Here is a 22,196-nt window from a genome sequence, read left to right on the forward strand (position 1 = left end):
GAAAGATGTGGATGCTTTGGAGTGGGTTCAGAGGAGGTTTACCAGGATGCTGCCTGGACTGGAGGGCTTATCTTATGAAGAGAGGTTGACTGAGCTTGGACTTTTTTCATTGGAGAAAAGGAGGAGGAGAGGGGACCTAATTGAGGTATACAAGATAATGAGAGGCATAGATAGAATCGATAGCAAGAGACTATTTCCCAGGGCAGAAATGGCTAAGTCGAGTGGTCATAGTTTTAAGCTGGTTGGAGAAAAGTATAGAGAGGATGTCAGAGGTGGGTTCTTTACACAGAGAGTTGTGAGAGCATGGAATGCATTGCCAGCAGCAGTTGTGGAGGCAGGGTCATTGGGGACATTTAAGAGACTGCTGGACATGCATATGGTCACAGAACTTTGAGAGTGCATACATGAGGATCAATGGTCGGCACAACATTGTGAGCTGAAGGGCCTGTTCTGTGCTGTATTGTTCTATGTTCTCTACGTTCTAAACACTTCCATCTAAGGACAAGGACAGCAGATACATGGGAACACCAACCCTAAAAGTTCCCCTCTAAGCCATTCACCATCCTGACTTGTAAATATATCACCATTCCTTCATTGTCACTGGGTCAACATCCTGGAATTCCCTCCCCAAGAGCATTGTGGGTCTACCTACAGCACATGGACTGCAGCGGCTCATGAAGGCAGCTCACCCCCACCTTCCCAAGGGGCAATGAGGGATGGGCAATAAGTATCAGCCCAGCCAGTGGTGCTCACGCCCTATGACTACGGTTACTTGGAGACTTGGAGACTGCCATAATAGTAGCATTTGTTTATTATGCCTTTAGTGTAATAAAATATCTCAAGGTGATTGACAGGGTCATAATCGGATAAAATTGGACCGTTATCCACCTTATAAGTGGTGATGGTGGAGGTAGCTCAGTTCATTCAGGAAGCCTGGTTTGCTGTTCGAGCATGAACATTATAGCCTGAGGCTTTGGAGAGTGACAGTAGGGATTCCAATGTGGTTCCCTTCACTTGGTGCATTAGGAATCTCTCTCACCCTTACTGCCTGCCATTGATATGTGCTGGAAGGAGCTGCAGAATTATTCACAGTGTTTGGCTGTGTTATCAAAGCACCTTGTTTGGTCATTGAGTCCTCAGGTAGCACTTAAACCTAGCACTTCTTCCCTGTAGGAACATAGCAGCGAGAGTATGCCAATCAGACCCTTGACCAGGCTACACCATTCTAGATCATGCTTAATCTTCTAGCTCAAAGCCATATCTTCATACAAATCCCATATCCCATGTTGTCATTAGCAACTAGACATCTATCAATCTCTGTCTTGAACAAGTTAATGACTGAGCATCCTTGAAGGCTGGATACTACTTGCTACGATGAAGACCCCCATATTTTAGTGCAGGTAATCAACAGTTGGGACAAACTGGTAGTCTTTAAGGAATATCTTAAAAGAGGAGGAAGAGGCAGTGAGGTATTCAGGATGAAATTCCAGAGGGGAAGGCCAGGCACAAATGGTGGGGCAATGAAAAGGGACAATGCAGAAGGCAGACTGGTGTCGTTGGGCTGTCTGATCTCACAATGCCCGTGTTTATTCATGGACAGGGAATGAAATATCTACACCACCGGGAATTTCCCCACGGACGCTTGAAATCGCAAAACTGCCTGGTGGACGGAAGGTTTGTGCTGAAGATTGCTGACTACGGTTACTTGGAGTTGTTGGAGACACAGAAAGTTCCACAAGGGAAACAGCCAGCAGAAGGTGAGCTAAGGAACATGGGAAGCACTTTTAACACCAGTCACTTCGAGAAAAGGCTACAGGCTGTTGTAGGGGTGAGACAGCGCGGGCAAAAAAAATGACCCTATCGCCACATCTAATTGGTCAACATCCCTACCACCCACCCTCACCCTTGAAATCTTGCAAATTATTCTTTTAATTTGGGGTGTTGGAAAACAAGTGTTCAGAGGCCTGTAATAGCCTCTCTGAATAGAAAACAACGTCTATCTCCCACCAATGGCTCGCAGTGTCTCCTCTTAGTCAAAAGATTGAGGGGGTCAAGCCTCATTTCGGAAATCTAACTGGACCATTGATATCCTTGGGAAACCTCTGTCTGTGCTGGCTGACACATCTACGCCTCTTGGTTTGCTCTTCATATCCTCTGAATTGACACCACACGGTCACTTCACTGGAAAGACAGACAGAATGAATTGCCTCTATCCCGAGAGCAACTTTCATAACAGAACGTTGAGCTCCTTCAGTTTTATAGTTATGTTTGCTGCTTGGATCTTAACTTTCTCTCAGTTCCATTCACCTCTCAGTCCTTTGCTTTCTGATCTACTTTGGCTCCTTGTCTGGAAACACCACATTTAATCATTCTCACCTTTGATTCAAATCCCTCACCCTCCCTATCTCTGTAACCTTGTCTAGGCCAGGGTTAAGACCATAAGATACACGAGCAGAATTAGACCACTTAGCCCATTGAGTCTGCACCACCATTTGATAAAGGCTGATATGTCTCTCAGTCCCATTATCCTGCCTTCCCCCCCTGTACGAATCAAGAACCTATCTATCTCTGTCTTTGTTTTTACTGTGTTAAAGTTACTACATTAATGCAATTTGTTGTTGTTTGCCTCTGAGCAACTGAATGTCTAGCATGCTTTGCAGTTTGGTAGATCTACTGAAATAAAGAAAATACACTGTCCACTTCTTTCTATTCTCAGAATTATTCTGGACAGCTCCTGAGTTCCTGAGAGATCCCGAGTTATCCAAGAAGGCAACGCTGAAAGGAGACTCTTACAGTTTTGCCATCATTTTACAGGAAGTCGTGGTGCGGGGGTCTCCTTACTGCATGTTAGGCCTTAGCCCTGAAGGTGGGTTCAGTGTTATACTCCAGCATTCCTTCACAGTGATAAGGAATCTGTGTAAATATTGACGGGTTACCTGTTTCCATTTACAAGTACGTTTCCAGGGATGGGGGTTTCGAGCTATAGGGAAAGGCTGAATAGATTGTGGCTGATTTCCCTGGAGCGTCGGAGGCTGCGGGGTGATCATATGGAGGTTTATATAATAATGAGGGGTAAGGATCGGGTGAATAGACAAGGTCTTTTTCTTAGGATAGGGTATTTCAAAACTAGAGGGCAAAGATTTAAGATGAGAAGGGAAAAATTTAAAAAGGATCTAAGGGGCAACTTTTTCATGCAGAAGGTGGTGTGTGTATGGAACGAGCTGCCAGAGGAGGTGCTGGTACAATAACAACATTTAAAAGGCATCTGGATGGGTACATGAATAGGAAGGGTTTGGAGGAATATGGACCAAACACAAGCAAGTGGGACAAGTTTAGTTTGGGAAACTTGCTCGGCGTAGACGAGCTGGACTGAAGCATCTGTTTACATACTGTATGACTCTGTGACTTAAAAAAGTAAATATGAAAATGAAAAGTGTATATTAGATAGAGATTTCAAGGGAAGTTTAGGCTCTGGAGTTGGGTTGGTCACTTATGAGGTTTAATATTTCAAATTTAGTGCCAAGTTTACATTCTTGAGATGGTTAGCAGGAGTTGGGAACATTCCTAGCCAAGCTTCAGTGTACTGTCATGGCTGATAGCCCAGATAACCATTAGAGTGTTGAAACAGCAATACTCCTAACTGATTGACAGCTCTGTCTGTCTGATTTCTCTCAATTTCACAATGCTTGTTGTTTAAAAGTTTAGGTGGTTTCAGATACCAAAATTTTAAAGTGCATTGATGATTGATATTTCTGTTGCACTGTTATGGACAGGATTTGGTTTGCAAAATAGTGAAAAGTTATGAATGAATCATTTCTGTTTTTTAAAGATTTATTTTTACATAATCAACTGTCACCATAGTGCTCACTACTTCTGCACAGCAGGCAGTAGGTGAGTAGGTATGAAAGAATCATACCTTTACTGGATGGGGCATGACCTATAAGACCATAAGACACTGGAGCAGAAATTAGGCCATTCAGCCCATCGAGCCTGCTTCGCCATTCGATCATGACTGATAAATTAAAGCTTGAGATATATTTCCCTCCCCACCCCTATCTGCTTTCCATAAAGACCGTTCTCTCCGTGACTACCTGGTCAGGTCCATGCCCCCCCCCACCAACTCATCCTCCCCTCCTGGCACCTTCCCCTGCCACTGCAGGAATTGCAAAACCTGTGCCCACACCTCCCCCACTCACCTCCGTCCAAGGCCCCAAAGGAGTATTCCACATCGATCAAAGTTTCACCTGAGCTTCCACATGTCATTTATTGTATCCGTTGCTCCCGATGTGGTCTCCTCTACATTGGGGAGACGGGACGCCTACTTGCAGAGCACTTCAGAGAACATCTCTGGGACACCCGCACCAACCAACCTCACTGCCCCGTGGCTGAACACTTCAACTCCCCCTCCCACTCTGCCAAGGACATGCAGGTCCTGGGCCTCCTCCATCACCACTCCCTTACCACCCGACGCCTGGAGGAAGGCCTCACCTTCCGCCTCGGGAACCTCTAACCCCATGACATCAACGTGGATTTCACCAGTTTCCTCATTTCCCTTCCTCTCCACCTTATCCCAGTTCCAACTTTCCAGCTCAGCACCGCCCTCATGACTTGTCCGACCTGTCCATCTTCCTTCCTACCTATCCTCTCCACCCTCCCCTCCGACCTATCACCTTTGCCCCCACCTCCATCCACCTATTGCACTCTCAGCTACCTTCCCAGCAGCCCCACCTCCCTCCCATTTATCTCTCCACCCCTGAGGCTCCCAGCCCCATTCCTGATGAAGGGCTTTTGTCTGAAACGTCGATTTTCCTGCTCCTCGGATGCTGCCTAACCTGCTGTGCTTTTCCAGTACAAAATTGCCCGTAGTGTTAGGTGAAGGGGTAAATGTAGGGGAATGGGTCTGAGTGGGTTGCTCTTCGGAGGGTCGGTGTGGACTTGTTGGGCTGAAGGACCTGTTTCCACACTGTAAGTAAGCTAATTTTAAAAAAAAACACTCATAACTCTAATCTCCAGCATCTGCAGTCCTCACTTTCGCTTACCTGATAAATTTCTCAACCTCATTCTCCCACCTTCTCCCCATAATCCTTGATCCCCTGGACAAACAAGAACCTATCTATCTCCTTCTTAAATATACTCAGTGACCTGGCCTCCACAGCCTTCACTGGCAGTGAATTCCATAGATTCCCCACCCTCTGGCTGAAGATGTTTCTCCTTATCTCAGTTTTAAAAGGTCTTCCCTTTACTCTAAGGCTGTGCCCTTGGGTCCCAGTCTTTCTTACCAATGGAAACATCTTCCTAACATCTACTCTGTCCCGGCTATTCAGTATTCTCTAAGTTTCAATTAGATCCCCCCTCATCCTTCTAAGCTCCAATGAGTATAGACCCTGAGTCCTCAAACGTTCCTCATATGTTAAGCCAGTCTAAAGACCTGTCATGTGGTTTGTTGATTGTAGCATTATACACTGACATCGGAAGTGCAATTGGGTCATGGAATGGGAAAGTGACATCTTTGGTACATGGGTGGGGGGGTATGACAGGCCTTGAGGAGTAACATATTTTGGCATAGCATGGATAGCTGGCCAAGGAGGGTTAGAATGGAATACACCTCGGTATGGGGGCCAAGAGGGATGCATCGGGTATTTGAAGCTGCATACCGTACTGATTGTAACAAGGTCAGCCAGGTGGACCTCAGAGAATGTGAATCCAATCAGGGAGCCCTAGCTGATAGATAAGAACAGGAGTGCCAGGGAGCTGGATCAGTGTCAAGGACTCTCCAAGTGTAAATAAAGGGTGACTTGATGATGGGATACTGGCCTTAGTGGAGTTATTTTACATGGCTTGACACAGAAAGGATGGTGAGCTATGATTCCCTCATGTAGGCATTGATTCATGTCGGACGTGTGGTTCTGGACAAGTGTAGCAGGTCAGGCAGCATCTGAGGGGCAGGACAGTTGACATTTCGGGCATGCGCCCCTCATTAGGCATGTCATGTGGCATCTGTGATGTCATGAATGCAGCCTCTTAAAAACCTGGCCATGATGATAGAAAAATAGGAGCAGGAGGAGGCCATTCGGCCTTTCGAGCCTACTCCACCATTCAGTATGATCACAACTGATCATCCAACTGTTCCTGTTTTCTCCCCATACTCTTTCATCTCTTTAGCCCTAAGAACTATATCTAATTCTTTCTTGAAATTATTCAATATTTTGGCCTCAACCGCTTTCTGTGGCAGAGAATTGCTGGGTTGGGAAACTTGCTGAATGACTGCTGAGGTTTAGGGTACAGAATGGTCAGGAATGGCCTTGGAATTCTATCTGAAAATTGGAAATGTCAGGAATGTGATTGGGAATGGGGTCCCAGCCTCCACTGTTAACATGTTCCTGTGTCAACCTGACTTGAGGACAGTCTAGCTGTTGGACTACATTATAAATTCTGTGACCAGCCAGGTTTCTCTGGATGACAGCAAACATGGCAGTTAAAGGGAGGTGATGACTGCTGGATCTAGTGTGAAAGGATCTAGCGCAGGATCTCCCCCAGACTCCCTCCCAGTCACCATCAAACATCCCCTACAGCCTCAGTCTCTAATAAACTGACCCTGGTGATCTCTAACCTCAACATATCCCTCCCAATGACTCCTCCAGTACCGTCTGTGGTCGTTATGATGGAGACCTCCAACTCCCCAGGTACCTCTGAGCTCTGTCCATCCTTTCTTTTTCCTCCCTCAGTCAGAGACTCAGACATGTTTCCATCCGCTCATTAGCCCCAACCCCTGAGGTCTTTATTCCTTTCATAATGAGCTCTGCTGTGTAGTACAATTCTATATGACCCCTCAGTTGGTTTTTGTCCAGTGAATGTGACCTGAGTCGAGGGAGTACTCAATGAATGGCAGGACATGAGGAAGCTCAAAGGAACAGAGAGATCTTGAGTCGCTTGTCCTCAGATCCCTGAAGGTGGCCGGACTGGTTAATAGGGTAACTAAAGCATTTGGAATGCTTGCCTTTATTAGTTGTGGGATAGATTCTAAGAGCAGGGAGGTTATGTTGGAATTGAACAGGACTTTGGTGAGGCCACAGCTGGAGTGCTGTGTGCAGTTCTGGTCATTACACAATAGGAAGGACGTGATTGTATTGGAGAGGGTACAGAGGACACTTGTCAGGAATGGAACAGTTTAGCTATGAAGAGGCTGGATAAGCTCAGATTGTTTTTTTTTAGAGCAGAGAAGGTTGAAAGGGCACCTGATTGAGATATATAAGGTGAGAAATGGCTTGGAGAGGGTGAATAGAACAGAAAGCAATTAAATAAAACAAGTAACTGCAGATGCTGGAAATCTGAAACAAAAGCAGAAATTACATGAGAAACTCAGCAGATCTGGCAGCACTTGTGCAGAGAAAGCAAAGTGAGTCCAGTCAACCTTCTTTAGAAGGGATTCCTTCTGAAGAAGGGTCACCAGACTCAATATTAATTCAGCTTTCTCTCCAAAAATGCTGCCAGACTTACTGAGTTCCCCCAGCAATCTCTGGATAGAAAGCAGCTGTTCTCCTGAGTTGGAGGGTCAGTAATAAGGTGGGGGGGGGGGGCACACTTTGAAAGGCAAGATGGTTGGAGAGGATTTGAGGAAAACGATCTTCACCTGGAGGGTGGTGGGATTCTGGAATGCACTGCCTGGGAGGTTGGTTGAGACGGGAAACCTCACAACCTTTAAAAAAGTGCTTGGATGAGCTCTTCAAATGTCATAATAATCAAGGCTATGGGCCAAGTGCAGGAAAGTAAACTCATGTAGATTTAAAGTAGTTTTGGTAGTACAGGCTTAATGGGCCAAAGGATCTCTTCTGTACTGTATGATTCAATAATTGAGTCATTTGATACTTTCCAGTAATGCCTAATTGTTGGTTTCTTTGTAGAGATTATTAGGAAGGTGAAGAAGCCACCCCCTATGTGTCGACCCACTGTCTCTCCGGACCAAGCCCCATTGGAGTGCATTCAATTGATGAAACAGTGCTGGAGTGAACTACCTGAGAGGAGACCGACCTTTAACGAGATCTTTGACCGAGTGAGTAGATCACACCCGAGCCCTGAACACGGAAGAAGTGCTGAGTGTGAGATTTCTGAAGGTGGTAGAGGTTGTAGAAAAACATTGCCAGGGTGGGATGGATCTTTGAGAATGCTGGTGGCCTTTCTTTGACAGCGGGCCTGGTAGATGGATTCTACAGATGAGAGGTTGGCCTTTGTGATTGTCTGGGCCGAGTTCACCACTCTCTGTAACAGTCTCCGATCTTGAATGGTGCAGTTGCCATACCAGGTAGTGATACATCCAGACAGAATGCTCTTGATGGCGTACCAATGAAGGTTGACAAGGGTATTCACCGTCATGCCAAATTTTCTCAGCTGCCTGAGGAAGAAGAGACGTTGTTGGGTCTTTGTAACCAGTGCGTCCAAATGAAGAGTCTAAGAAAGCTTGTTGTGGATGACCGCTCCCAGGAGCTTGACACTTTCCACTCACTCCATCCCTCTGCTGTTAATGTGTAGGGGGGCATGCGTAACATCCTGGTAAAAGTCAGTAATGAGTTTCTTGGTTTTGCCGGCATTGAGAACTAGGTTGTTCTCAGTGCACCATTTTTCCAGGTCTTCTATCTCCTGTCTGTTGTCTGTTTCATCACCATCTGAGATTCGACCGACTATGGTGGTGTCATCAGCGAACTCGTAAATGGCATTAGTCTGATATTTGGTGACATAGTAATGGGTATACATGGAGTACAGTTAGGGGGCTGAGTACACACCCCTGGGGGGCTCCAGTGTTGACTGTTAGTGAGGATGAAATATTGTCCCCAATCTTCACTAATTGTGGCCAGTGGGTCAGGAAACTGAGGATCAAGTTGCAGAGAGTGGAGCTTAGTCCGAGATCAGTATGTTTAGTAATCAGTCTCGAGAGGATAATAGTGTTGAAGGCGGGTAAACTGACCATTTTCCACTTACTTTCAGTTTTCACTTTTCTTGCCCATTGGGAGGGCAGGTAGATAGTCATTACGTTGGCTGGGGTCCTTCAGTAGCTGTTAATGGACCATTTAAGGGCTTTAGTTACTGGTGAGTTGGAATTGCCCCAATGCTGCTGTTAAACAACACTTAATTGATGAGGAAATGGGAAGCCAACCTCACCCAATTATTTCACCATCTCCCCATTTTTCCACTCCCCAGGGAGTGGAAAAGCATGTCCTTGATCCCCAGTGTTATTCCTGGGATTCGATTGATAAGAGTTCAAGTAGACTGAGCCGATAGAAGGCTTTATGGCATCGTGGTTGTGTCCTTTCCTCTGAGCCTGGGTTCAAATCCCACCTGCTTCAGAGGTGCATAATAACATCTCTGATCAGGTTAAAGACCAGGCCTATAGCCTCTCAAGTTTATAAGAGTGATCACGCTGAAACGTGTAAGATTCTAAGGGAACTTGATGGGGCTAGGCTGTTTCCCAAGACTGGAGAATCTAGTACTAAATGCTATTGTCTCGCAATAAACATTTTGGATGGTAAAGTGAAGCTTTGGAGGGTGCAGACTCAATGGGCCAAATGGCCTGATGAAGGAATTGATTAGCCCATCTTTTAAGGTAGAGAACACTATAAGATGCTCTGTAGGTGTGATTCAAGTATTCCCCAAGACGTTAGAGATAAAAATTAATTGTGATTTTGGTTTAAATCTTTTAATGGCATCAGTTGACCCTCTTATTAAATGTGGCAACTGTCCTTTGATGTTAATCATTAGATCTAATAGAAAAATACGGCCCTTATTTAGAACGACTGCATTAATCTCTTCGTATAAATGACTTAGTGTTACAGAGGAAGTCCTGGTCCCCACTCCTCCATTATCTTTGCCTTTCAGCAGACCGTGTGACATCTAACTGTCTATTCAGACCCTGGCTAACTATAGAATACTGATTAAACTGTGGCTCAGCATTATTGTGCAGGGATAGAAATAAGCTATTTAACCCCTTGAGCTTATTCTGTGACTCAATTCTGCTACTCATGTTCGACCTGTATCTAAATCCCGTGTCTCCATGTCCTCAGTCTCTTTACTGAACAAAAATCCATCAATCTTGGTATTAGCACCTCAACAGTTTTTAAGAAGAGAAAGAGTCCTCGATTTCCACTTCCTTTTGTGTGCCTGATGTCAACAACCTGGCTCCATTTTTAGATTATGCCTGTTGTTCGAGAACTTGTGCAACAGAGGAACTGGTTTCTCCTTTTAAAGAATTCTGAAATCATTTTAAACACAGGTCGTTCTGCTTTAACCCATGTTTCATTAATGCAAACTCGCTATAAAGCGAATTGGGGACAATGTTTCTTTAGCGCAAACCTTTAAAGCTTCTATTGATTATAATGTGATTCCAGCCCCATTAGTTTAAATGGTGCTGCTATTATGCGATTTTTTAATAACACAGGATTGCACAAGAATGGAACTACCACATTATAGCTGAACTGACTGCACCTCAACAGGGGCAGCACGGTGGCCCAGTGGTTAGCACTGCTGCCTCACAGCACCAGGGACCCGGGTTTGATGCCAGCCTCGGGCAACTGTCTGTGTGGAGTTTGCACATTCTCCCTGTGCCTGCGTGGGTTTCCTCCGGGTGCAGCGGTTTCCTCCCACAGTCACAAAGACCTGCAGGTCAGGTGAATTGGCAAAGCTAAATTGCCCATAGTGTAGGTGCATTAGTTAGGGGTAATATAGGGTCTGGGTGGTTTACTCTTCGGAGTCCAGTGTGGACTCATTGGGCCGAAGGGCCTGTTTCTACACTGTAAACTTACAAAATACAAATTTAATCTGCACAAACTATTCTTATCATTTAATCCCTTTAGCCCCAGTATCAAGTGAATCTGTACTCCCTGGGGTGACACATCCAGAACATAGGCCTTGTCATGAGGCAGACCAGACTCTCTCAAAAATGTAGCCTCGACCCTAACTTATCTTCTTTTGAAGAGAAATGTTAAGTGTCTATCCAAGATGCAACGCGACTGATCAAACTACTCAATGTTAAACAAAACGCAATTTATTTAAACACTAGTTAAAATACAATCAAAGGAAGAGGAATTTATAATAAGTTAAATCTACTGGAAACTTAACAGAATAATAGATACAGTAACTATTCTTAATTAACTGTTCCAATATAGTAACATCCCATAAACACACCCCCTTGGCAAAAAAGCAAAATTCAGACACAGATTCTCACATGCAGTTCTCCAATCCAGGAGGAAACAACATCAAGAGGAAGTTCAGAGACAGTAGCAGCCAGGAGACATTCAAATTGAAGCTTCCAACTCTGTTGAGAGTCCAATAGCTTTAGGTGCTACTCAGAAATCCTGATCTGTGAGAGCTGGTTGCACCCATTAAAGCTGTTAAACAAAAACCCAAGGCCTCCCAAGCTGTTTAGCCCAGACTGCTCAGTACCTCTGCCTTACAACCTCTCTTCAACAAAACCAGGACAAAATAACCTCTAAAAGCCACAGCATTGTCACAGACTCCAGAAGGGAACCTGAATGAGGGACCCATTATCTTGGTGACATACTGCAGGTTGCTCAGGGAGCCTGTGTTGCTGTGGTCATTTGTATGTTTTACATTGAAGTGGACAGTGATAGTACAGTGCTCCATACTCTTTCTAACACATGGCTGTGACCAGGACTCTAACCTGTTCCTAATGTCTGCCATTGGAGTATGTTGGAAGGATGTACAAGGAGGATCTGTCTGGGTGCATGTCCCTTAACCATCAAGCATTGGGTGGGTTTCAAACCCAGGGCATCTGGATCAAATGAAGGGATGTTATCCCACTGCACTGCAAGAACAGCCAAGAAATTTAAATTCAATAAATGTGTCATAAAAAGAGAGTATGAATGGCAGCAATCCATGAAACTAACAGATTGTAATTAAAAATCCAACTGATTGACTAATGTCCTTTAGAGAATTATCTGCCATAATGACTTAGTGGTTAGCATTGCTGTCTCACATCACCAGGGACCTGGGTTCAATTCTACTCTTGAATAACTGCCTGTGTGGCATTTGTATGTTCTCCCTGTGTCTGGGTGCTCTGGTTTCCTCCCACGGTCTGAAGATGTGCAGGTTAAACGGATTGGCCATGCTAAATTATCCATAGTGTGCAGGCTAAGATAGGTTGAGGTGGGATGTTCTATGGAGGGTCAGTGTGAATTTGATGGGCTGAATGGCCTGCTTCCACACTGTAGGGATTCTTTGATTACCTGGTGTAACTCCAAACCCACAGCAATGTATCTGACTCCTAACTGCCCTCTGAAATAGGCTTGCACACTACTCAGCTAGCTCACTGCCATATTCTCAAGGGAAATTTGAGATTCATTTTGAAAAAAATGTTTTAAATAACTGAAGCATTACTTCTGGCTTTTTGTATCCAACAACTCTTGAGAGAACCATAAAGTTCTACTGGACTTGAGTATTCGTGTGTTCCTGCTTTTCACCAACAGTGAGCAATGGTTGCTGACTTAGCCCCAGGAACCACACAACAAATGTATCAAAGGAACTAGTTGCTTCTATTTGCCTGTTCCTATTGGCAGGTGACTCAATCAATATCCCATTACTGTTTGAGGAAGCCTCCTCTGCACAAACCAAACTACTACATTGTCTGACATTGCAACAGGGTCTACACTTTAAGAAGCATGCCATTGGGTGTAATGAGTTTAAGCTTATCCTGAGGGTGTGAAGGGAGCCAGATAAATGCAAGTCTTGCCTTTCTAATGATTATCCCAGAGAATGGATATTTGATGGACTCCTTGTTGTCTCTCCCGCAGTTCAAAACCATAAACAAGGGGAAAAAGACAAATATCATTGACTCAATGCTTCGAATGCTTGAACAGTACTCCAGCAACCTCGAGGATTTAATCCGTGAACGTACTGAAGAACTAGAGGTCGAGAAACAGAAAACTGAGAAACTTCTGTCGCAGATGTTACCTCCGTGAGTAAATTACATACTAAGCAATCGCTCGAGCTGAGGTTTCCCATGGACTTTGCCAGTGCTGAAGGTGCAAGAATGTGCACTCTTACTGTCAATGTTTCTATGAAGATTCAGGGAATGCTCATGATAATAGAAGGATGTGCTGAAGAAACTCAACAGGTCTGGCAGCATTTGTGAAAAGTAGAGAAATAGAGTTAATGTTTCCAATCTGGGATGTCTGTTCCTTTCTGCCCCCCTCCCCCAATCTGATTTTTTTAAGCGAGTTTCCCAGTTCATTTTAGAGTAGGTAAGAAACTCTGACATATGCTTGTGTTTAGTACAATGATAAAGTTGGTTTCATCATCCAACTATGTAAGCATCAGAAAACTAGTATAAAACAAGGAACTGGAGATCTGAAGCCAAAGCAGAAACTGCTGGAGAAACTCAGCAGGTCTGGCAGCATTTGTAAGTGAGGGAACAGAGTCAACGTCTTGAATCCAATGACCCTTCAACAGAAGCCAAACTAGCAATTTAATTTCCTATTGCAAAATCTAAAGGTTGTAATTGTCTATCATCATGTTACTTTTCATTCTCTTTCTCTTCCAGATCTGTTGCTGAAGCTTTGAAAACGGGTGGGAATGTGGAACCTGAATATTTTGACCAGGTGACCATCTACTTTAGTGACATTGTTGGCTTCACAACCATATCGGCATTGAGTGAGCCTATACAGGTCATTGACCTCTTGAACGACCTCTACACTTTGTTCGATGCTGTTTTAGGCAATCACGATGTTTACAAGGTAAGGAATCCTCTGGCGACATTTGAGACAGGAATGTCAATGTGGTTAGGGATCAAAGAAGAGCTAGTCCCATTGGTGCTGCCTCTGAGACTGCCTTCACTGTCGCTCAGTGGTTAGCAAGCTTGTGTTTGAAGTTAGAAGTTAGAATGCAAGTGCTAGGTAATGATGTACATTGAATGAGCTGCTGCAGGCTCAATGGGCCAAATAGCCTCCTGTGCCGTTACAAGTGAGATTGCTAATATGCTCCCTCTGGTTTTCCAAATGTTTACTTGAGGACAGAACTTAAGGTAATCATTAAAAAGAAATATAAGAAAAAAATCTTCACAGGGTGATTAAAATGGAGAAGTGCAATTTAGGAGAGAGAACATAGTATACATTGAGCTCCCTGGCAGTGAGGGGAGGTGATGGTCTAATGGTACTATCACAAGTAATCCAGAAACCCAGGCAATGTTTTGGGGACCTGGGTTCAAATCCCTACCATAGCAGATGGTGGAATTTGAATTAAAAATTCTGGAATTCAGAGACAAATGATGTCCATGCCAACCCGCTGGGGTGGGAAAATCCATCGAGTTCATTACCAGCCTTTTAGGGAAGGATGACTCCAAACCTAAGTGGTAGATTCCTAGTTTGGGTTCAGGAATTACATTTTTAAATAAAGAAATGAGGAAGTGTGGCACTATCAGAGCTGCCACCTTCTGGATTACACATTCAGTTAAGGCCAATCCACACAAACATACACACCCACACTCACAGTCACAACCATGAACACCGACCCATACACTCTCACATACGTTAAAGAAAAATCCCCAGCTACTATTTTGGAAAAGCAGGGGAATTCTCTCTGGTTTACTGACCTAATAACCACGAAGATCAAATAGTCGACTCTATGATCACAAAACCCTGAGTGGTGCACTGATTGGCTGCTGTATTTCTTATATTACATCAATGATGCAATTCCAAAGTATTTCATTAACCTTTTCATTGGACCATCTTGTGACACAGTGGTAGTGTTCCTATCACTGGTCCAGGATCAAGTGCCACTGCTCCAGACGCGTGTAATAACATTTCTGAACAGATTGATCAGAAAAACCGGTTAAATAAAAAGACATCGTGCACTTTGGGACATCTTTAGGTTATGAAATGTGTTCTCTAATCTTGGTTCTTTCAAGCAACACTCAAATTCCCTCTCCAAACTTGCACATTCCCGTTTTAATCATCCTGTGAAGAGTTTTTTTGCTGTAATTCTTTTTCACAATTATCTTAAATTTTGGCTTCACATGAACATTTGGAAAACTAATGGAAACAAGTTAGCAATCACAATTGTTATGCCACAGAAGGAGACCATTTGGCCCATTGTGCTTATTCAATGAACATCATTAACAATCGCCAATCTCCTGCCTTTTCTCCACACCTTTGCACGCTATTTCTATTGAAATAAGCAACCAATAATCCCTCAGTTTGAACATCACCCTTAAACCTCCTGGTCTTCAATGAAGAAAACAAAGCTCTGTCTGCTTAAGTCTCTCTTCATAATTCTAACCTCTTACTCTCTGAGAACACTGCTTTGAAGTTCTTCCAGAATGTATTGGCTCCTTACTGAAATATTGTTTCAGGGAACATAAAAATCCCTTGCTCATTTTTTATGTGTGACCCATGATATTCCAACAAACAAAGACATGAACATGGTTGAGGAGCAGGAGTGGGTATCTGTTCTCTCACTTAGTACGATCTTGGCAGATTCACTTGTTGCCTCAACTATTCATTCCCATTTCCATCAATAATATTTCAGCCTCTTGCTGACCAGGCATCTATCCATTTCTTACTTAATAATATTCAAACGTTCTGCATTTGAGGAAGAGAATTCCAGACACACAACCCTCTGAGAGAAAAGCATTTGCCTCATCTCTGTCTAAACGGTTCAATTCAATTCCTCTCCACATCCGCTTTGTGAAGACCCCCCTCACTGTTTCAGATGGTTCAATCAAGTTGCCCATTACTCTTCTGAACTCCAGTAAATAGAAGCCTAGTCTGTCCAAACTTTCCTCATAAGACAATCCATCCAACTTTGACAGCAAGTGTCAGGGGGTTGATGGATCATGGTGAATGTCACACGGAGTTTGAATCTGCCTTTAGTTGAAGATCAACAAGGGTTGCTGGTATAACATGATCAGGAATTGGAAACATTTCCCTATATTTTGCTTTTGGCCTCAAGGTTACTTTAGCCAATATTAAAGATTAGATAATGCATGAAAGATCTGAGATATAACCTTAGCTTGTGAAATAAAATAGATAAATAATAGCAAGGAGGCCATTTAGCCCATTGAGTCCATGCCAGCCAAAAATAAACAATCCAGCCTAACCTCACATTCCAAATGTTGGTCTTTAACATTGTAGATTACAGCACCTCAAACTCACATCTTGTGTATTTTAAAAATGTAATGAGGGTTTAAAATGCAAATTGCTCAGTGGTTGTGGTTTGATTATCAATTTCTGGAGCTCTCTTTGCGTAATTTGTAGCCTGTTTAAATCAGGAAGTTTTTCCTCGATTTATGAGAGACCAGGGTCTGACTCGGGTAGGTTCCATCTCTCTGCTGGACAGACTATTCTCTCTTCTTCTCAGAGTCTTGCTTGTCATTGGTTTAGTCACTATTACATCATTATAAGACCACAGAACACTGGAGCAGAAGTAGGCCATTCAGCCCATCAAGTCTGCTCCAGCATTCAATGAGATTTCAGCTGATCTGACAATCCTCAACTCTACTTTCCTGCCTTTTCCCCATGACCTTCAACTCCCTTCCTGATTAAAAAATCAGCCTTGCATATACTTAATGACTCAGCCTTGAAGCCCTCTCTGTGGTAAAGAAAATTCATAGATTCACTACTGTCTGAGTGAAAAAAAAAATTCTATTTCTCCATCTTAAATGTGTGACACCTTATTCTGAGATTGTACCCTCTGGTCCTAGACCCTCCCACAAGGGGAAACAATCTTTTCACATCTAATTTGTCAAATTATCTAAGAACCTTGTATGTTTCAATAATTTTACCTCTTATTCTTCTATACTGCAATGAATACAGGGTCTAGATTAGAGTGGTGCTGGAAAAGCACAGCAGTTCAGCCAGCATCCGAGGAGCAGTAAAATCGATGTTTCGGGCAAAAGCCCTTCATCAGGAATACAGGCAGAGAGCCTGAAGGGTGGATAGACTCTGGTTTCCAGCATCTGCAGTCATTGTTTTTACTCTGCAATGAATACAGGCCCAATCTAGTCAATCTCTCCTCATCAGACAGTCCTTCCATACTTGGTATCAGCCTGGTGAAAATTGTGTGGACTGCCTCCAGTGCCATTGTATCATGCAAATGACTATTTCATTATCATAACCATTCACTCATTCTGTGTGATACACACACATACACACACTCTCTCTCTCTCTAATTATTACATCCTTCTAATTCTTCCACTGAGCAACTGAATCCAGTGGGGGCTGGTTAGCTCAGGTGGTTGGCTGGCTAGCTTGTAATGCAGTGTGACATGTAAAGTGTGGGTCCAATTTCCTCACTGACTGAGGTTACAATGAAGGGTATGCCTTATGTCTGAGGTGTGCTAACCCTTAGGTTAAAGCACCACTGGTCATCTGTCGAATGAGAGAAAAGCTCTATGGCAGCTCTACATTTTAGTTTAATTGTATGCTCCCGAGTTATTGACCTTTCCATAAAGGGGTGCATGTTTTCCCATCCACTCTGTCTATGTGTATCATCACTTGCCATCCCTCAGTTGTTGCTAGCTCCCAGTTAGAAACTGGTTGCTGATTGAGTCTTTAGCCAGAGTTTGATCTGTGCTGACTCTCTACACTGACAAAGTGCGGCACCATCAGAGGTGACATTCTCTTGAGTAAGGCTGCATCGTAGTGATATCTCCAAAATACACTGAAATGAAGAATGATGGAAACCCAACAAACCCTTAAACATGAAGAAAATGAAAACCTTTAATGGATGGTGTCAGCAAATACTCTCTTCACAGATGACAATGGTCTTTTATTTCCATTTGCTGAGAGAAGGTTATTGGACAAGATACAAACCTGATTATCAAATATGAAGGTGGGTTCTTTAACACCTCACTGACCTCCCTTAATAACCAACCATTCAAAGATAAACTCTGACTGTGCGTGCTCATCTCTGATTTCTTCAAACCACACACTTACATAATCATACAATCTCTACAGAGTGGAAGCAGGCCATTCAGCCCATCAAGTCCATACTGACCCTCCAAACAGCATTCCCCCCCACCTCCACCCTAACCCTACATTTCCATAGCCAATCCACCTAACCTGCACGTCTTTGGACTGTGGGAGGAAACTGGAGCACCTGGATGAGACCCACACAGACACGGGGAGAATGTGCAAACTCCACACAGACAGTCGTCTGAGGCAGGAATCAAACTTGGGTCCTCACTGCTGTGAGGCAGCAGTGGTAACCACTGTGCCACCGTGCTCAGATGGTGTTATAAAAAACACTTTAAAAACTATTATTTTTTAAACAGCTTTTATTAATCTTTTTTTCCCTGTTTGTTCATTTTAAAGGCTTGAAAGGTTTTTATTATGCTTTATTTCAATTTATTTTCCAGGCGTTCAAGAGAGAGACGGAGAGAGAGAGAGAGACGGAGAAAGAGAGAGAGAGACGGAGAGAGAGAGACAGAGAGACAGAGACAGAGAGACAGAGAGACAGAGAGACAGAGACAGAGAGAGAGAGAGAGACAGAGACTGGGTGGTTGGGATGGAGGGTCAGTGAAATTCTAGAGCTTAGATGCACAATGTAGGTGAAATCATGGCTGCGGATGGTAAAAACAGGGATAATTGTGTCAGTTGCGAAGTACTGGAGCATTAGATAAATTCTGGCATATCCTTCGATTGTTTGCAGGTCGAAACCATTGGTGATGCTTACATGGTGGCATCAGGTCTCCCGAAGAGAAACGGCAATAAGCACGCTGCTGAGATAGCCAATATGTCCCTGGACATCCTCAGCTCAGTGGGTACCTTCAAAATGAGACACATGCCTGATGTCCCCATCAAGATAAGGATAGGGATGCATTCAGGTGAGGGCGTTGGCTCAGAGCTGTTTGTGAATGGGATTCCTGAGTAACCACTGTTTTGAAATGAGTGAGGTCCTGGGAGAGATTTTCTCATGATCAAATTTTGGGATCCCACAGCGTGGACTAGGACATCGATATTAATTTGTGATAGATAAAGTTAATTATTAATAACTTTCTCAAAATGAAATACAAGAGGGCTTTCGATGTTCGTCTTCAATACTTGATGTTCAGGGTATGGGGGAAAAGGTCGGAGAACAGTGTTAAGTTGTAATGGTCATTCAAAGAGCTGGTGCAGACAAGGTGGGCTGAATGGCCTTGTTCTACATCAGAATAAGTCTGTGATTCCGCGAATATTGATTTTGTTTCTCCCATCCATCCTCTCTGCAACCAACCTGCCCCTAGTTTCCACCAGAGTGGTGGGGGTGAGCCTTACCCACTTCTTTTAAGCCCAATTCTGCCTCACGACATGTTCCCCCGAACCATTGGGCACTCCTTCAGACAGTGAATAACGGAATCAAAACCCTATCATTTATTGGACCTTGCAGCTTGTCAAGTTTGATCTGCAATCCAACAAGATCATGGCACATTCCCCCACCTGAGCTCCATCTTCCTGCATTATCCCAATATCCACGCATCCTCTCCGTATCAGTCTCTACTGTACGTACTCAAAAACTGAGGTTTCACTTCCCTCTGAGGTAGAGGTGGTCAGAACTGGGAGATAACAGGCACAGCATCACAACAAACAGGCTCTCTGGAAATTCTCGTCTATTTATGGGAGCTTGCTGTGTACAAATTGGCCACTGGGTATCTTGCAGTTCAAAAGTATTCCATTGGCTGCAAGGGGCTTTGTGAAATAAGTTTGAACAGCATTCCATATCAACAGGCTTGTGTAGTAATGCCCTTATAAAACCATCAGACATCAAAGCAGAAATTAGGCCATTCAGCCCATCGAATCTGCTCTGCCATTCAATCATGACTGTCATGTTTCTCAACCCCACTCTCCCTCTTTCTTCCGGTAACTCTTGATCCCCTTGATACTCAAGAATCCATCTGAGTCCGTCATAACTACACTCAATGACCTGGCCTCCACAGCCTTCTGTAGCAGTGAATTCCATAGATTCACTATTTTCTGGCTGAAGAAGTTTCTCCTTATCTCTGTTCTAAAGGGTCTTCCCTTTACTTAAAGATTGTGCCCTCGGGTCCTAGTCTCTCCTACCAATGGAAGCATCTTCCCAACATCCACTCTGTCCAGGCCATTCATATTCTGTATGTTTCAATTAGATCCCCCCCATCCTTCTAAACTCGATCGAGTATAAACCCAGAGTGCTTACATGTTCCTCATATGTTAACCTTTTCATTCCTGGAATCATTCCCGTGAACCTCCTCTGAACACGCTCCAGGGCCAGTACATCCTTCCTGAGATATGGGGCCCAAAACTGCACATGATACTCCAAATATGGTCTGAGCAGAGCATTACAGATCTTCAGAAGCACATCCCTGCTTTTATATTCAAGTCCTCTCAAAATAATTGCCAACATTGCATATGCCTTCCTAACTACGGACTCAACTTTGAGAAACTCCTGGACTAGACTCTCAAGTCTCTTTGCACTTCAGACTTCTGAATTTTCTCCCCATTTAGAAATTTGTCCATGCTTCTATTCTTCTGTCCTTACAATTTCTCACGTTCTACTCCATCTGCCACTTTGTCCATTCTCTAAATCCTGCAGCCTCCTGCCTCGTCAATGCTACCTGTCCCTCTACTTATCTTTGTATCATCTGCAAACTCAGCCAGAATGCCCTCAGTTCCTTCATCGAGATTGTTAATGTATAAAGTGAAAAGTTGTGTTCCCAACAAGGAGTCTTGCTGAACACCACTTGTCACCAGCTGCCATGCCTGAGATGATCCAGGAGGGGGCATACTTTCTTCTCCAAACTTCACAAGGAAACCTTGCACCCTTCCATGGCTGCAATCCAATCACAACTATCTCTGGGCTATCTGTCCTTCCCTGCTCGCCATTTGTCAGACCTAGGGGTCCCCTGTCCCTTGGAATCATGATACTGTCTGAATTTTCACTCCCATCGTCCAGGCATTCACTGATCTATGGTGAGTCTAAGTGGGGGTATGGGACTGGGTATGGAATTGAGGGCTGCAAGTTAAAATCTCTCCCTGGCCTCACCATGACTCTACCCTACACCACACATGGAATAATCCCACTCCGAGGTAAAATGGAGGCAAAGAACTGTCAGTTTATGTAATGGATGGGTTAAGCATCAAGTGAAAAGCTAGCTCCTATAAGACTCAAAATTAAACGTCATTTATAGAGGCCAAGAGTCAGACAGCATGGAAACAGATCCTTCGATACAACTCTTGCATGCTGACCAAGTTTTCCAAAGTAAACTAGCCCCATTTGCCTGCATTTTGGATAGTGAGGAGGGCTGTTGTCGGCTGCAAAGGGACTTAGATATGATGCAGAGCTGGGCTGAGGAGTGGCAGATGGAGTTCAACCCTGTCAATGTGAGGTTGTCCATTTTGGAAGGACAAATAAGAATGCGGAATACAGGGTTAACGGTAGGGTTCTTAGTAAGGTGGAGGAGCAGGGGGATCTTGGTGTCTACGTTCATAGCTCTTTGAAAGTTGCCACTCAGGTGGATGGAGCTTGTAAGAAGGCCTATGGTGTATTAGCGTTCATTAGCAGAGGGATTGAATTCAAGAGTCGTGAGATGATGTTGCAGTTGTACAGGACCTTGGTAAGGCCACATTTGGAGTACTGTGTGCAGTTCTGGTTGACAGAGGATTACTAAGAAGGAAATACGCAGAGGAAAAATGAGATATGAAGGTTAACTGGCCAATAATGAGTGGTGGGGGCATGGAATGCGCTGCCTGTGGTAGTGGTAGAGTCAGAATCTTTGGTGAGCTTTAAGGGGCAATTGGATAGGTACATGGATGGGTGCTTAAGCTAGGACAAATGTTCGGCACAACATCGTGGGCCGAAGGGCCTGTTCTGTGCTGTATTGTTCTATGTTCTATGTTCTATCCCTTAAACTATTCCTTCACTCAGAGCTCTGTTGGGTAGGACTCTGGTCTCTGAGTTTAAACTTCATGGGTTCAGGTCCCACTTTGGAAACATGAATATAAAATCTGGGCTGCTAGTGCTAGCACTGAAAACAAAGTGCTGGAGAAACTCAGCAGGACCGACAGTAAAGTAAAAAACAGAGTTATATGTTTCAGACTTGAAATGTTAACTCCATTTCTCTCTCCACTGCCAGAGCAGCTGAGTTGCCCCAGCATTCAGTATTTTGTTTTTATGAGTCTGCTTTTTGGCCAGTGACAATTTCTCATTACTGTACATTGAAGTTCCATGTGCCCTCACAG

At 43.9% G+C, this 22,196-nt stretch overlaps 1 protein-coding gene across 2 annotated transcripts in view; it reads left to right on the plus strand.

Annotated features, from left to right (window-relative positions):
- gucy2f (guanylate cyclase 2F, retinal) overlaps nt 1–22,196 on the plus strand; it is an 83,714-nt gene that overhangs the window by 44,550 nt on the left and 16,968 nt on the right. For both annotated transcript variants that reach the window (XM_043692449.1, XM_043692450.1), the window contains 6 exons: nt 1,601–1,757; nt 2,717–2,866; nt 7,902–8,050; nt 12,798–12,961; nt 13,547–13,739; nt 18,652–18,826. In XM_043692449.1, the coding sequence (XP_043548384.1) occupies nt 1,601–1,757; nt 2,717–2,866; nt 7,902–8,050; nt 12,798–12,961; nt 13,547–13,739; nt 18,652–18,826 (988 nt within the window). The remainder of the gene's footprint in view (nt 1–1,600; nt 1,758–2,716; nt 2,867–7,901; nt 8,051–12,797; nt 12,962–13,546; nt 13,740–18,651; nt 18,827–22,196) is intronic.

This window comes from Chiloscyllium plagiosum, chromosome 6 (assembly GCF_004010195.1).
Source record: "Chiloscyllium plagiosum isolate BGI_BamShark_2017 chromosome 6, ASM401019v2, whole genome shotgun sequence".
NCBI lineage: Eukaryota > Metazoa > Chordata > Chondrichthyes > Orectolobiformes > Hemiscylliidae > Chiloscyllium > Chiloscyllium plagiosum.